Below are 17,447 nucleotides of genomic sequence, written 5' to 3'. Positions count from 1 at the left end.
ATGCTAAGTTAAATGAGTCAGTCAGAGAAAGACAATTATCACATGATCTCACTCATACGTGGAATTTAAGAAACAAAACACAGGATCATAGGAGAAAAGAGGGGAAAATAAAACAAGATGAAATCAGAGAGGGTGACAAACCATAAGGGACTCTTAATCATAGGAAACAAACGAGGGATGGGGTAACTGGGTGATGGACACAGGGAGGGCACGGGATGTAATAAGCACTGGGTGTTATATAAGATTGATGAATTACTGACCACTACCTCTGAAACCAATAATACATTATATGTTAATTAATTGAATTTAAATAAAAAATAAAAATAAGCTTGACCTAAAAAGAAAGACAAAGCAGGTCACTAAAGTAGGAAGAAAAATATGCCACACTCCACAAATCAAGATTACTTAACATATCTTGTCCATAAATCTTCAAAATATGATTTTACAGTCATCTGATAAATCTGGTGTCCTTTAAACATTTTAAAAGAAATATTGTTACCTGTTATTTTAAGAGTAAATGGAAGTAAAAAGGAAACAAAGTTAAAAAGGAAACTATAGAATGGCAAGAACCAAAATGGCAACATCTTACAGTTATAAGATAACATCTACAAGTGATTTTAAATTATTCTTGCTATTTTTTTAAATTGTATATGCATGCATCCACATTTAGTACAGATAAAACTAGGGTCAATGGGTTTGGGAGATAGAAGGACATAGATTCATATGTCCATAGAAGGACAAGATTCAAATGAGGAAGAAAATGAATCAAACATGATGTATTGGGTTAGGAGGTAATGTGAGTGTGTGTTCTCCAAATGTTTTCTCTCAGACTTAGGCTTATCTAAGCAGTAAACATAATATATACAAATGTGAAATGTTCACAAAATGCTTAAAAGAAAAATCTGAGTTCTTGTCTACATGAAATATAGAATTTTTTCTTTTACCATTGCCAACATGTCTTTGTGCAACTCAGAATAAAACCTTTTATGACTCCATAAAAAAAAAAAAGAAAATGAAGAGAATCTCCAAATCCAGTCTTTTTCCACTGTCATTACTCTCAAAAGTCAAAGATAAGTGGAGAATTACTGTTTCACTCTCTATTCCCAATTTTCCATATAGAAATATTTTGACAACAGTTACAATTGCCTTTAAAAAATGACATAGGATAACTCAAAATATACAATTATTTTAGAAAATATATTAAAAAGTTAGCACTATGCTTTCAAGTTTATATGTAGTACATGCATATGAATATATTAAAATATTTATATATAGTTACTACAACTGAAATTATGGATGAATTTAATTTCTTTGGAGTTTTCCAAGTTTCTCAGCTTTTCTGTAATAAGTATGTATTATTTATTTAATCAGGAAATTTTGAATTTATTAAAAAAATAAATTATTGTTTAATAAGCTAAACTATGATTAGGTCTTTGAAACAATATCCCTAAAGCTCAAAATGGTACTACTACCTTCCACACAATTTAGACACTCTTTAAATCACTTCTGGGATTACAAGATTCCTTAGAGGAAAAGAAAGAAGGATTTAATTTGGCTGCCAAAGCCATGGATACGTCCTCTGGACATTTTTAGGGCCCAGAGATTAAAGAACACATATTTATTTACTACTGATACAAATTCAAGACAGAACATTTTAGCAGGGATGACAGCCTTACCTTTGGTCTGTTCCCCTTGCCAGTACCCACAGTAATCTGAAATGTTGGAATTCTTAACAGTGGGCCTCAGAGTTCAAAAAGAAGAGGGCAAGGGGGTCAACTCGCTTGAAGAAGGGCAACCACAATGAATTTATCATCTGGACACAAAGATGTTGGTGAAATTCTAGAAAAAGGAATGATATATAGAGATAAGTGTGCCTCTGTCTAAAACTACATCCTTTTTTTAGAAACGGGAGTCTCAACTGGCCATGCTACCTACTGTGTGGAGAAAAGGTAAAAATCCTACACTAAAAATTGAACAGAAAGTGTTGCAGAGTTATAAAGATTTGTTTCAGAAAGAGGAGAAATGGAAGTGATAAATCATAAATAATTTAGGTTTTATATTTTTTAAAACTATTCACTTTGAACTGATTTTAAACTTTAAGAAAAGTTGCAAAATTGGTTCAAAGAGTTCCCTTATACATCTCACCTAACCTCTAATGTTAACATCTTAAAGAACCATAGTACAATTATTAAGAATAAGAAATTAACATTGGTACATTATATTAACTATTGACTTTATTCAAATTTCACCAATTTTCCACTAGTTTCTTTTCCTACTCCAGGATCTTCTTCAGGATCCCACACTGTATATAATTGTTATTTCTCCCTTGTCTCTTCCATTCCAGTTTACAACTACTCCTCAATCTTTTTTCTTTCATTAATTTGAAAAGTTCTAAATAAAAAAAATGAAAAAAGAAATATAGACAAAATAATAAATTATTATTAATAATAAAATAATAGAATTATTAAATCAAGGAAGTATCTTGAATATCTATGAACATAATTTTAAATTATTCATTTCCACTCAGGATGAAAAAGGTGGGAAAATGTCAGCCTGAGAGACTGGATTAAATTAACATGCATTCTAAACTCATTCTGTGCCAAAGACTATTATATATCAACATATAAGCTTCAAAACAATTCTATAAAATAGTTGCTAAAATGTTAATATTACAGATGACACATCATGCTCAAGCAAGTTAAGTGTCTTGCCTGAGATCTGTATACTTATGAAGCCACCGAGCCGAGACTGAACTGGACTCTAAGTTCTCTGACTCCAAGCCAATTGTTCTTTCTATTAAGACATGGTATTTTTTCTCAAATAAATCTTATCAGCAGTCCAGACAAAGGGATAATAGGATTAGGACACAGTAGACTTCCATAGCACAACCTTAGAAATAGTCAGAATATGCAGGATGAGCTAAGGTGAATCAATTCCAGGAGTGAGACTTTTGCTCAGATAGAAGTTCCCATAGGTAAGAGCTAAACACTTTTTCTGTGTTTCTAGGAACAAAAAAAAACAAAACAAAACAAAAAAAAAAATTGCACTTGGTTTCCACAGAGAAAAAAAAATAAAAAAAACAAGAGGATAATTCTCAATACCATGTAGAAAGAGAAGAAAAGACCGTGCTTTTTCCCTTTGCCTTTGTTCATTCCACCTTATCCATTATTATTTTCTTTTGGGACACACAGGGCTTATTTATTCAGACAAGCACTGGGGATCTCCTGTGAAGGATGTTTCATATTGTGAAGAACAAAGTTGCTTTATAAACAATAGGGGACACTATGTCTGGAACTAGAATTCAATACTTAGTGCTAGACATTTTCTCCTGAGGATGCCTTCCAGGATAACTGTCATGTAGCCTGATATAAGAGGCTCATGGGGCAAAATAAGAAATTCTGGCTGAATTTATATGCTTTATAGACAAACTTCTGTTGCTAAATACAGGTAGAAGATAATAGATGCACGTGACCCATAAATCTCAGAATTTTCTTTCCTTGCATAGGTGGTGCCCAATGGTGACAAATAATCTAAGGACAGGCCTTTTGGGGAAAGGAATAAAGCTTGGGGAGCCAAGAAATGGAAACTTTACCTTTTTATGAACAAAGAGAAAGAAGAAAAGGTAACAGAAGCTCCTGCTCTTTCCTTGTAGTCTTACGTTTCAGGCAGGTATCTCCTCTTTCTTTTTACTACGTGGTACTGTTGCTGCATCCTGTCCATATTGCTAACCTTGGTTACATTCCAGATAGTGGACTCTAGTAGTATCGCTTTGCAAAACTTGGGTTGTATCAATACGTCTTCCGAGAGTGGATATATTTGCGAGATGGACTGATTGAAATCAGAATATTAAATAGCATTAATTAGTGTATGTAATAAAGCACCAGAAAATCTCAAGTCAATTTCCAATCCATTGACTGTTCTTTTCCCCTTTAGGGTTTTAGAGAAAGCCGGAGCCAACAAATACCTGGACCTTTTGGCTTCTTCCATGATCTCCTAATCATTAGAAAGAATATAAAGACATCAATCTTTGCCCCAGGGCAGTTCCTTGTTAAGAAGAATTTAATTCTTTTTTTTTTTATTTTTACAGTCAAAAATATAGTTTTATTACAGAAAATATGAAAAATATGTAAAAGTTAAGGAAATTCTAAACACCTCAAACCAAATCTGGTAAAGAAAACCACAGTTAATATTTTGATGTGGTTTCTTTCAGCTACATGTATACAAAATTTATGTATATATCAATTATATTGTCTGAGACTTATTTTATCTGAAATATTATATCACGAGTATTTTCCTTGTCCTTAATTATTTGCCAAGATCACAATTTTCTTTAAAAAAAAAAAAAAGATTTTATTTATTTATTTATTTATTTATTTATTTATTTATTTAAGAGAGAGCACAAGAACAAGCTGCGGAGAAGTCGTGGGGGAGGGAGAGGAAGGGGGAGAATCTATCAAGCAAACTCCTGCTGAGCATGGAGCCTGACACAGGGCTCGATTCAGGACACTGAGATCATGATCTGAGCTGAAATCGAGTCAGATGCTCAACTGACTGAAACACTCTGGCGACCAGCAAGATCGCAATTTTCACGTATTATAACAAGTCCCATCACCACAAACCAGATTTTCAGAATCCTTAAAAAAATTATGACTATCTATTGGTTGGATATTCAAGAAAAATAATTATTAAATGATGATGATGATGATGATAAAAGTAATCTCCAAGTGACTTATAGGGAAATACTTGCAGTTTCATCATTTAAAATCAAGTTGGCTCATGTCTAAATTACTAAGTTTTTATTAAGAAAGAAAATTGAATTCTATCAAATGATTTTTTATATCTATCTGGATGATCATATACGCTTTTTTGTTTACCCATTTGTTTGCCATGTTATGTTGATAAATTTCTAAATATTAACTTGGAATGCCTTGAATTTATGAAATCATTATACAGTTGGATTTGGTTTTATACTTACTTATGATTTTTACATATATATTCAAATGAGATTAAACCATAGTTTTATTAATACCTAAGTGTATAAAAGTTATTTTAGCTTGATAGAATGATTTATAAGCTGTTCCATAATTTTTTGGATATTAGACCCTTTACGTAGCACAGAAATTGTTTCTTGAAAGTATAACTTCTGGGGCAACTGGGTGGCTCAGTCAGTTAAGCATCTGCCTTTGGCTCAGGTCATGCCCAGCGTCCTGGGATCGAATCCCATGTGGGGCTCCCTCCTTAGGGGGAGTGTGCTTCTAACCTCTCCCACTCTCCCTGCTTGTGCACACACTCTCTTTCTCTCTCTCTCTCTAATAAATAAATAAATGAAATCTTAAAAAAAGAAAAGAAGGAAAGAAAGTATAACCTCTTCCCTTAGTAATCTGTGTCCAATGTCTATTTTCAGGATCAGTGTCTTTTTCCCAATTGGATTTCTGATACTACTACAGTATCTACTGTGCTAAAAGTTGAATAAAGAAATGAAAGTTTCTATGAGACAGGTCAGCACAGTTTTGTGGAAACACTCAAAATGAGTATCCTACGCAAACTAGTTCAGGAAGGTTTCCTAGAAAAAGGTAATAATGGAAAGGGGCCTTTCCAGTTTAAGATAAGAGCTTGTACAAAAGCATGAAGAAAAAAGAGAATGATGTTTGGGGCACACTGTGAGAAGTTCAGTATGGCTATAGCAGAGCATGAGGAAGAAGGGAAGGTAGTAGCTCCAGAATTTCTATATTAGCAACATTCAGGGGTGACAATATAGTTGCACAAAGGTTAAGTCCTCTTTTTTTTTATTGGAGTTCGATTTGCCAACATATAGCATAACACCCAGTGCTCATCCCATCAAGTGCCCCCCTCAGTGCCCATCACCCAGTCACCCCACCCCACCCCCACCACCCTTGTTCATTTCCCAGAGTTAGGAGTCTCTCTTGTTCTATCTCCCTCTCTGATATTTCCCACTCATTTTCTCTCCTTTCCCCTCTATTCCCTTTCACTATTTTTTATATTCCCCAAATGAATGAGACCATGTAATGTTTGTCCTTCTCTGATTGACTCATTTCACTCAGCATAATACCCTCCAGTTCCATCCACATCGAAGCAAATGGTGGGTATTTGTCATTTCTAATGGCTGAGGAATATTCCATTGTATACATAGACCACATCTTCTTTATCCATTCATCTCTGTGGAGGTTCCTCAAAGAGTTAAAAATAGATCTGCCCTACGACCCAGCAATTGCACTGCTGGGGATTTACCCCAAAGATACAGATGCAGTGAAATTCCTGGACACCTGCACCCCGATGTTTATAGCAGCAACGTCCACAATAGCCAAACTGTGGAAGGAGCCTCGGTGTCCATCGAAAGATGAAAGGTTAGGTCTTCTTAAAATACTGTATCAGGCAAGTACAAAATAACCGGAGCACAGCTGAGTTTTCATATGGTATTAACATTGTATATCATAGGAACATATACAATGGAAAGATCAATGTTGGCTAGAAAAATCAAGTAAGGAAATACTGTTAATTTCAACATACCTAAGGACCACATAGTATTTTCAGAGGTAAAAAAAAAAAAGAAGAAGAAGAAGAGCTGTGGTAGGTACTATAGTGTTTTGATAAGAAAGCTGATTCTTGATCTAGACTGCCAGGTATTAAATCCTGGTTCTAGCTTCAAGATGTTGGGGAAGCTATTTGACTTCCATTTATCTGTTTGCTCCTTCATATAATAGGAATAATAATAGCATCTCATACTGCTATTATATAAATTACTTATCTCATAGGGTTGCAATGAATATTAAATGACTTAATAGGGTAAAGTACTTATAACAGTGCCTGGCACAGAGCTAGTTCTCAATTAACATTAGCTAGCTATTATTGTCCAGCCATAGGAATACTTAGCAACATTCATAAAATCTTTGTAACAGGCACTGTCATAAGCATATTTTATATATTCATTATCAGAAAGTTTCTTGCTATGAAATAAAAATAATACAGAAGACACAGAGGTACATTCCAACATAGTATATATAAAGATTAAGAGAAAAAATTACTTATCATTAAATACTAGTATTATAGCATATCAACTTGCCTAAAAACATATAAAATTTGCATCAAGGAGTTTGGTGACAAAAAAAGAAGAAAAGAATTTCTATACTGATAGAGGAGAAATCCAGGTTCTGAAAAAATTGTACTTAATGTGGGACCAGGCCACTTAACCCCTGGAAGCTCCTTGCAACCAATCTCAAATAGTTTCAGATTAACTCTAGACTGGCCCTTGAAAAATAAACACATGTCCACCTGAGAAGAGAAAATATTCAAAATCTGTCCATTAGAACCTCAAACTTTAGTGCTGTCACCTTAAACACACTACATAAATTTTTCTTTCTGAGTCAATCAGGAGACTTAATTATAATCAATGATATCATTATAAAAGTATTATAATTACAGACACAATGTTTTAACTACGTATTAGACACTCAGATATTTCATGTAATTTAATAATCACAACAAATTGTTATTTCTTTCCCACATCACCATGTATGGATTGAGGCTCAGAGACTCACATACACAATCAAATGACATGGTGCTAACTGTATGTGATGTCTTATTTAAGAAATTGAACCAACTTCCTTTTTAAAAGATTTCAGAATATTCATCAATAATGATATTTATATGTGCATTTAGAACTAAGTTGTCCTTATCATTTTATTAGAGGCCTGACACTTCACAACACAATTCTTGGGGTCATCAGTAGCTTAGCCTCTGCCATTGCACAGCCCTAAAAAGTACTGAAATCTCAGTGCTTCACTTTCATCATCAATAAGTTAAAATTGTATTCATGTCTTTCCTGATTCCCAGAGCTGAGTGAAAAATCAAAATATTGCAGGTAAAAGTGACGTTTTAAACTAAATTATAAATGTAAATTTCCTGAAGTCATACTTAATCTGAACTCCACAGGTGACATGGACACGTGAAGATGGGGAATTACTCAGCTGTGACTGAATTCTTTTTGGTGGGACTTTCCCAATACCCAGAGCTCCAGCTTTTTCTGTTCATGCTCTGCCTCATCATGTATGTGATAATTCTGCTGGGAAATAGCCTCCTCATCATCATCAGCATACTGGATTCTCGCCTCCACACCCCCATGTACTTCTTCCTTGGGAATCTCTCGTTCTTGGACATCTGTTACACATCCTCTTTTATTCCTACGATGCTCATCATATTTAGGTCTGAGAAAAAATCCATCTCCTTCATTGGATGTGCTCTGCAGATGGTAGTCTCCCTTGGGTTGGGCTGCACTGAGTGTGTCCTCCTGGCTGTGATGGCCTATGATCGGTATGTGGCCATCTGCAACCCACTGAGGTATCCCATCGTCATGAACAGGGTGCTTTATGTGCACATGGCTGCGTGGTCCTGGATCATTCAAACAGTGCTAATAATGTTGTTGCCTTTCTGTGGGAATAATGTCATTGACCATCTTACCTGTGAGTTACTGGCCCTTCTTAAGCTCATATGTTCAGATATTTCCATTAATGTGCTTATTATGACAGTGGCAAGTATTCTTTTCTTAGTGATTCCCCTAATGTTAATTTTTATTTCATATGTTTTGATTCTCTCTACCATTCTGAGACTTAACTCTACTGAGGGGAGAAAGAAAGCCTTTTCAACGTGTTCAGCCCACCTCGCTGTAGTAGTTTTATTCTATGGTTCAGCCTTATTTATGTACATGAAGCCCAAGTCAAAAGACACAAAGACAATTGATGAGATCATCGGGCTGTCTTATGGAGTGGTAACCCCAATGTTGAACCCCATCATCTACAGCCTGAGGAATAAGGAAGTGAAAGAGGCTATGAAGAAAGTCTTGAGTAGACACTTTCATTCACGGAAAATATGAAAGTGCTTAGGACATGTGAACACATTTGGGGAGAAGACATATTTTGGTAGTCAGAGATGAAGTCACAGAACTCAGTAAAAGGAGAGTATTGTGTTTGTAAAGTGAAATTCTCATTTTTACAGCAGAGAATTTCTGTGTAAACCATGTAAACCTCATGTAATATCTTTGTAGCAGTCCTAGTTATACGGAACCATGCCTCTTCGTTCCATAGAAGTCAAGATGGATGCTGTTCATAATGAATATCTCTCTGTCTCTATGTATTGCCTCTTCTTTCTCTCCTCTTTTCTCCCTCTTCCTTCTTTTACTTTTCTTTCTTTGCTCTCTTCTTTATCTTCTTTCTCAGTCTCCTCAAGGTACATATGTATATATTGTTTTGGTCTATACAGTATCCTCTCATCTTGTGAAAAAACACATCTTTTTCTTTTAAGGAATCAACAACCTTCCACTCTCCATCCATATTTGACTGAGGCTGGCCACACTCTCTGATCAGACGATAAGCATGAAACACACACTCGTCCATTGAAAAATGAACATTGCCTAGCTACAGTGGTTCATTCGGGATAGCATATGACCTAAGCCACACAAATCATACTTAATTGCCAAAATGTTGCCTGTGTGTCAAAGAAGAGTCACACTTTTTTTTCCAACAGTCTCTAATAGGTAGAACATATGCCCAGATCTTCTGGCCATCTGTCAATATATGGAGAAAGTAGATTTAAGGGAAAGACTTAGGGTGTGCTTCATGTCAGTAACTCCCGGTTAAGATGGCTCTAAAAACATTCATGCTTGTACTTTTCAGTTATGTGAGCTGATAAAGTTCCTTTAAAGCAGACTGAATTAATTTCCACTGCTTATAACCATATAAATCCTTATTAATGCATTTTTTTTAGTTTCAGAGGTAGAGTTCAGTGATTCATCAGTTGTATATAATACCCAGTGCTCATTACATCAAGTGCCTTCCTTAATGCCCATCACCCAGTTACCCCACCCTGCCACCCACCACCTCTCCAACAACCCTCAGTTTGTTTTCTACAGTTAATAGTCTCTTATGGTTTGCCTCCCTCTCTGTTTTCCTCTTTTATTTTGCCTTCCCTTTTCCTATGTTCATCTTTTTTGCTTCTTAAATTCTACATATGAGTAATGTCATATGGTATTTGTCTGACTTATTTCACTCAACATAATACCATCTAGTTCCATCCACATCATTGCAAATGGCAAGATTTTATTCTTTTTGATGGCTGAGTAATATCCTATTACATACACTCACACATACACACTACATCTTTATCCATTCATCTGTGGATGGACATCTGGGCTTTCCATAGTTTGGCTATTGTGGACACTGCTTCTATAAACATTGGGGTGCATGTGCCCCTTTGAATCACTATACTTATATCCTTTGGACAAATACCTAGTAGTACAATTGCTGTGTTGTAGGGTTGGTCGATTTTTAACTTTTTGAGGCACCTCCACAATAGCTGCATCAGTTTGCATTCCTACCAGTAGGGTAAGAGGGTTCCCCTTTCTCTACATCCTTGCCAACATCTGATGTTTACTGACTTGTTAATTTTAGCCATTCTGACCAGTGTGAGGTGATATTTCATTGTGGTTTTGATTTGTATTTCCCTGATGCCAAGTGATGTTGAGAATTTTTCATGTGTCTGTTGGCCATTTGTGACAGTATGGTACTGGCATAAAAACAGATACATAGATCAATAGAACAGAATACAGAACCCAGAAGTGGACCCTCAACTCTACAGTCAACTAAGCTTCAACAAAGAGGAAAAAATATCCAAAGGAAAAAAGACAGTCTCTTCAACTCCTAGACCCCTGGAGTGAAACTGGACTATTTTCTTACATTACATACAAAAATAAACCCAAAATGGATGAAAGACTCAAAAGTGAGACAGGAGTCCATCAAAATCCTAGAGGAGAGGGGTGCCTAGGTGGCTCAGTTGGTTGGGTGTCTGCCTTTAACACCTGCTTGGGGCTCCCTATTCATCAAGGAGTCTGCTTCTTCCTCTCCTTCCACTCCTCCTCCCACTTGTGTACATGTACTTTCTCGCTCAAGTAAAAAAATAAAACCTTTCTTAAAAATCCTATAGGAGAGGGACGCCTGAGTGGCTCGGTGATTGAGCACCTGCCTTTGGCTCAGGTCATGATCCTGGGGTCCTGGAATCAAGTCCCACAACAGGCTCCTTGCAGGAAACCTGCTTCTCCCTCTGCCTATGTCTCTGCCTTTCTCTGTGTCTCTCATGAATAAATTAATAAAATCCTTTTTAAAAACTCAAGAGGAAAAAAAAAAAAACTCAAGAGGAGAACATAGGCAGAAACCTCTGACTTCAGCTGCAGCAACTTCCTTCTAGACACATCTCCAAAGGAAAAGGAAACAAAAACAAAAATGAACTATTGGGACGTCATCAAGATAAAATGCATTTTCTCACCTTACCTCATCCTCTTCCTCACAGGCTCCTAGTTCTAACTTTCTCTCTGTATATCTCTTTTTCCTGATTCTTTCTGATACTATGTCTCTCCCTCTCACTTGTGATTCTCTGTTTCTGTCTCTTTTATTCACTCGTGCTCTTTCATCCTCTGTCTCAAAAACGTGTCATTTTTAAGAATCACTGTTGGTCCCAAATTCACCAGTACTCAGGAATCACTTCTTCCTTTAGCACCAATTACAATAATACAATTACAATAACATAACCTTCATTTTGCATCAATACACAGAGTTTATCCCCCCTTGCAAATACTGCTGAGGACTTTTTACATTATCCTAGTTCTTGGTCATTTTTCCCCCAGACTCCTCTATTGTGCTTCTCCATCACTTTTCTGATTACCTTATAATTACTTTTCATTGTATTTAAGCTCTCTATAGCCCATTTCAGATCCAAAAGAGTATATGCAAAATCCATATACATTCAAGAGGTTGTCATGTTTAACTAACACACTACTTAGCTTGAGAATAAAATAAAGTGATGGAGGGGGAAAAATTTTTAGTACTGAATATCAGTGCTCCTAGTATCTACCAGACATACTTCCTTACAAGGGCCTCTTAAAGCCATTTCCCTATTTAGCTCTAGGCTAGGTACCTGCCTCCTTTAAAAGCATTATGCTTAACCCAATAAAAATATATGGGGAGACAACTAAAAGCATTCCTCATTGTGGTCCTTCTCAAAGGAGTCTGCCCCCCAAAACGGATGGCAGCTTCTATTCTTATAACTACAGAAAAGAAATTCAGGCACTTTTAAAAATGTGTCCTTGGAGAACCTGGGTGGTGTAATTGGTTGGACATTGAACTCTTGATTTTAGCCCAGGTGATGATCTCAGGGTTGTGAAATCAACCCCCACGTCGATCTCCACACTCAGCATGGAGTCCGCTTGAGATTCTCTCTCTTCCCTTCGCTTTGCCCCTCTCCTAGCTTGTGCTCTCTATGTAAATAAATAAATAAATAAATAAATAAATAAATAAAATCTTTAAAGAAAAAAATTATGTATCCTCACTTAGAAATATTGAATCCCAGCACCATGTCAAGTATACATGTCCTTCACTTCAAGAATAACAAACATGTGAATAATACAAAGCCACTTCTATCATCTTTACTCATTCAATAAAATAAAAGATTTCATGGTGAAAAAAAATTCTCCGGCATACCTCTGAGACATATTATCAACTAAAATAGGCTATCTCCTCACTGTCATCAAAAATGATCTTGACTCCAATTATTTGTAGGGTTTCAAATGCAATTACTAGATACCAATATCAGATATCAAGTATCCTAACCTCCTCCAAGGGAAATAAGTTTCTAATCTATCAAATAATATATAAAGGTCAGTTAACACAACAGTCAAATCTCACAGAATTAAAAGCATCTAGTTTAACACTTTGTGTTTGCATATCCTCTAACACAGCCATAATGGGTGATTATCCATCCTTTCTCGCACACCTCTAGTAATGGGAAGCTCACCACCTCCTGAGAACCTTAGTCAAAGCCAGTTTTAGAAATATCTTATTTGAAGCCAAAACATGTCTTTTATATTTTCTAATTTTATTCTTAGCTGTATACTTTAGAAAAATATCACACGAGTGATATTCTGAGTTTATTTTTAGAACTAGAATTAGAGTTTATATTTTAGAGTAGTCTATTAGCTTTTAGAATTAATATAGTTCAATTCATTCATTCAACAAATATATGAATATTTACACTCTTCTAGATAATGGCAAATAATATGATCATTAATGTCTGAAATGGAATTTGAATACAGATCTGTTTTATTCTAAGGGCCATCACATACCTTTTGTTCCCTGCTTCTATCCTGTGGTTATAGCTTGGACAACTTTTCAGCTTGGATATTACAACAATGTTCGAAGTGGTTTCACAGTCTCTGGATTTTTCCTAATTTTACGCAGTCTACCTTCCAGATTAATCATTCTAATTCAAGGTGCTGATCATCACTAACTGTTCAAAAAGTTCATCTGGTTTTTCAACTAAAATACAAAAACGCTGACATGATATTAATTTCCCTCCACAAAATGGTCACTACCTAAAATTCCAGTATTGTCTACTAGGGCAAACTCAACCATTCTCATTGTTTCAATGAATCACCAAAAAATTATTAATCTAAATTTATAGGTACATCCCACATTTCTCTCTAGTTTTGTTTGTTTGTTTGTTTCTTTTTACTGTTATCTCATCTATTTGCAATGAGTAGAGCAAAACAACTTGAGGGAGAAGACAAGATGGTGGAAGAATAGGGGTCCTCATTTCATCTGGTCCCCCAAATTTAACTAGATAACTTTCAAACCATCCTGAACACCTATGAATTCAACCTGAGATGTAAACAAAGAACAGCTGGAATGCTACAGAGAGAAAAATGATGGCTTCTTACAAGGTAGGAGTGTGGAAAAGAGAAACAGAGGGGCTATATTGGAAGATAAATGGTGGGAGGGAGGAAGCCTTCTAAGCTGGCTGCAGGAAAGTGAGTCAGCACACAATCAGGAATTTTAGAAATCTGCTCCTGAGAGAGCCTTCCCTGCCTGAAAAGAGCTCAGTGGTGAAATAGGGCAAAATTGCAGGAGGGGCAGTGAAGTCTCAGTATTTTGGAAGACACAGAAAGAACAAGAGAGCCCAGGAGAAAGCTCAACTTGTGCCATTAACCACAAACGGTGTTTGGATCAGGGGACTCATGCTGTCCTAATAAAGGACTGGAACGCAGCAACCCTCCATGGGCAGCTGGGAGAGGCTGAGCAGGTGTGCACTTGAGCAAGTGAACGCCCTGGGGTCCAGTAGGGGACAGAGCCGGCTATCTGTTCCCTCTGAGACAGGCAGAGCCAGTGAGCACACAGGACGTTGAGAGCTCTGCCACTGCCCAGTGCCCTTCATATTGTAGGAATCAGTCCCACACTCCTGCCCCAGGAGGATCTGAGCCAGTGCGCACTAAGAGACTGCAGTTCGGGACACTCTGGGAACCCTTAGCTCCCAGGCTGGAGATCTGGCTGCCCTCTTTTTGGTCTCCTCTCACCTGGGAGAGGTGCGGCTTCTAGGGAACAAAGGCTTCACGGGGCAACAGCTTTACATCAGCCTGTCCACCTGGCAGGGGGCGGGGCATTGCCACCCAGTCACAGACACCTGAGAATCAGCTCAGCAGGCACCTTCCCCAGAAGACCAGCTGGAAAAACAGGGGAACAGCAAGTTGACTGACCAAACAGCACTGGAAAGCTCTAGGACTAAGGAAAATAGTGTATAGAACTTGAGGGTTTTTTTTCTTATGATTTATCTTTCAGGTTAAAAACTTCCAATATTCTTTCTTTTTACCTGCCTTAACTACAATATTTTATCAACTCTTCACCTTTTAAGTTTTTTTCCTTTTGACTTTCATATTTTTATAATTACATGTCAATAGATATTTTTGGCTTCAGCATATTCAATTTAATTTTTGAAGATATATAAGGTTTGGTGTTTTTGTTTGTTTTGTTTTATTATTTTGGAATTTAGTACTGTCTAACATACAGACCAAAATACACACAGAACCAAATGGAGCACCATGTTGGTCCACTCTATGAGATTATATTCTCTCTTCCTTCCCATTCCACCCTCTTCTTTTGTCTTCTTGTTTTTGTTTTTGTTGTTGCTGTTGTTTCTCTATATAATTTTTGCTGGCTTATATAACTTTGGAATTTAGCATCTTCCAACATACGGAACAAAATACACTAAGAACCAAGGGGATCACCATCTTGGTCCACTCTGTGAGACTATATTCTCTTTCCCCCACCAAGTCCTTCCCTCCAACTTTTTTGAACTTTTACCATTTTTTAAATTTGTTTTTCACTTTCATGGCCTTTTCTTTTTCTTTTATTTTCTGGTCCCTGACTTCTTCAGAATTGTTTAGGGTGTATTTTACTTAGGTCATGGTTGATATTTTTTACTCTGCTTGCTCATATGGCCATTCTGCACTGGACAAAATGACTAGAGGGAAGAATTTGCCACAAAAGAAAGAACCAGAAGTAATACTCTCTGCCACAGATCTAATGGATACGGATTTAAGTAGGCTGTTAGAGATACAATTCAGGATTACAATCATAAAATTACCGGTGGCTGTTCAAAGATAAAAGACTTTAGAGATTCTCTTACTGCAGAGCTGAGATCTAATCAGGCTTAAATTAAAAATACTTTAACTGAGAGGCAGTCTAAACTGGATGCTCCAACAGCTAGGGTTAATGAGGGAGAAGAGGGAATGAGTGACATAGAAGACAAGTTGAGGGAAAGGAAGGAAGCTGAAGAAAGAGAGAAAAACAGCTAAAAATCCAGGAGGAAAGACTTCAGGAATTAAGTGATAGTTTGTGAAAGAATAATATTCATCTCATTGGGATTCCAGAGGAAGTGGAGAGAGAGGACAATAAACTATGTTTGAACAAATCATACCTGGGAACTTCTCTAAACTGGGGAAGGAAACAGGCATACATATCCAAGAGATAGAGAGGACTCCCCCAAAATCAACAGAAACCAATAAACCTGTCAACATATAATCATGAAGCTTGCAAATTTCAGAGATAAAAAGAAAATCCTAAAAGCAGCTGAAGATAAGAGATTCCTAATTTATATGGAGGGAAATATCAGATTAACAGCAGATCTATCCACAGAGACCTGGCAGGCCAGAAAAGGCTGATATGATATATTCAGGGTTCTAAATGAGAAAAACATGCAGACAAGAATACTTTATCCAACAAGGCTGTCATTCAGAATAGAAAGAGAGATAAAGAGCTTCCAGGATAGACAGAAACTTAAAGAATATGTGGCCACCAAACCAGCTCTGCAAGAAATATTAAGGGGGACCCCATAAGTGAAGAGGGAGCCCAAAGAAACAATCTGTAGAAACAGGGACTGTATAGGTAATACATGACACTAAATTCATATCTTTCAATAGTTACTCTGAACATGAATGGGTTAAATGATCCAATCAAAAGACAGTATCTGACTGAATAAAAAAGCAAGACCCATCTATATGCTTTTTACATATTTTAGACCTAAGGACACTTCAGACTGAAAATGAGGGAGTGGAGAATCATTTACCATGTAAATAGTCCTCTAAAGAAAGCTGGGGTAGCAATCCTTCATATCAGATAAATTAGATTTTAAACCAGACTGTAATTAGAGATGAAGATGGACACTATATCATATAGGGTCTATCCAAGAAGAAGACCTAACAATTATGGATATTTATGCCCCTAATGTGGGAGCAGCCAATTATATCAATCAATTAATAATGAAAATAAAGAGATACATAGATAATAATACAGTAATAGTAGGACATGGCACTCTCATCAAGAAGATACACTATGTTTACAAAATAGAAGTTAAAATCATTTTACCATTCTATCCAGTGGCAAAACAGTCCCAGAGGATTCAAGAAATTTAAATTGTGACATACTGTTAGGAATTTTTGACTTGTGATTACAAATATTTCTAACAAAAATTTTTTAAAGGTTATACTCTATATAAAGAAACCATCAAATGTTTTAGGATTATAACAATAAATAAGTAACTGGTGGTAAATACTCAAGTTTAAGATACTGTATCAATATGATTAGATAATTGGGTAACTCCTCAAGACATTTCAATCAAAATAAGTAAGTGTGTCATTGAGGAAGAAGCTAGTATATGTCTCCTTTTTTGAGGAAACAAGGTAGCATTTTGTGTGATTTATTAGAAGGTTCAAAGCAGAGAGGATTCTTTTTCACATCACCAAGAGATCATTCTTTATTAAACCAGCCTGTACAAGATTTTCTGAAATAGAAGATTTTATCTACTACTAAAAATGCATATCTTTTAAATTCACAGAAAATTTGTCAATTTAAACATGTGAGGCAAAACAGACTCTAATGGAGGCAAGAGTGACAAATGAATTTTTTTAAAGTGTCATTATAAATATCCTTAAACTTCTTTCAGGAAAAAAAAAGTTATCCTATTTAAAAAGAAAAACTTTTTAATAGATTGTTTACAACTCTGACAAGACAGTAATGAAAAATAAATTTTAATGGTCCCTTTGAAACTTAGTTTCC

General features: G+C 36.1%; 1 protein-coding gene across 1 annotated transcript; it reads left to right on the top strand.

Moving 5' to 3' along the window:
* Nucleotides 1-7,966: 7,966 nt before the first annotated feature.
* On the top strand, nt 7,967-8,887 carry LOC112923004 (olfactory receptor 13D1-like). Its single transcript, XM_026002703.2, has one exon. It carries the CDS (start codon nt 7,970-7,972, stop codon nt 8,885-8,887), a length of 918 nt encoding a protein of 305 aa, XP_025858488.2. The 5' UTR covers nt 7,967-7,969.
* The last annotated feature ends 8,560 nt before the right edge of the window (nt 8,888-17,447 follow it).

This window comes from Vulpes vulpes, chromosome 12 (assembly GCF_048418805.1).
Source record: "Vulpes vulpes isolate BD-2025 chromosome 12, VulVul3, whole genome shotgun sequence".
NCBI classification, from domain to species: Eukaryota; Metazoa; Chordata; class Mammalia; order Carnivora; family Canidae; genus Vulpes; species Vulpes vulpes.
Note: the sequence above shows the minus strand (reverse complement) of the source record. Positions and strands in the feature narration are given on the sequence as shown.

Excerpts from the sequence above, each read along its gene's own strand:
- LOC112923004 (XM_026002703.2), top strand. The coding sequence starts at position 7,970 with ATGGGGAATTACTCAGCTGTGACTGAATTCTTTTTGGTGGGACTTTCC.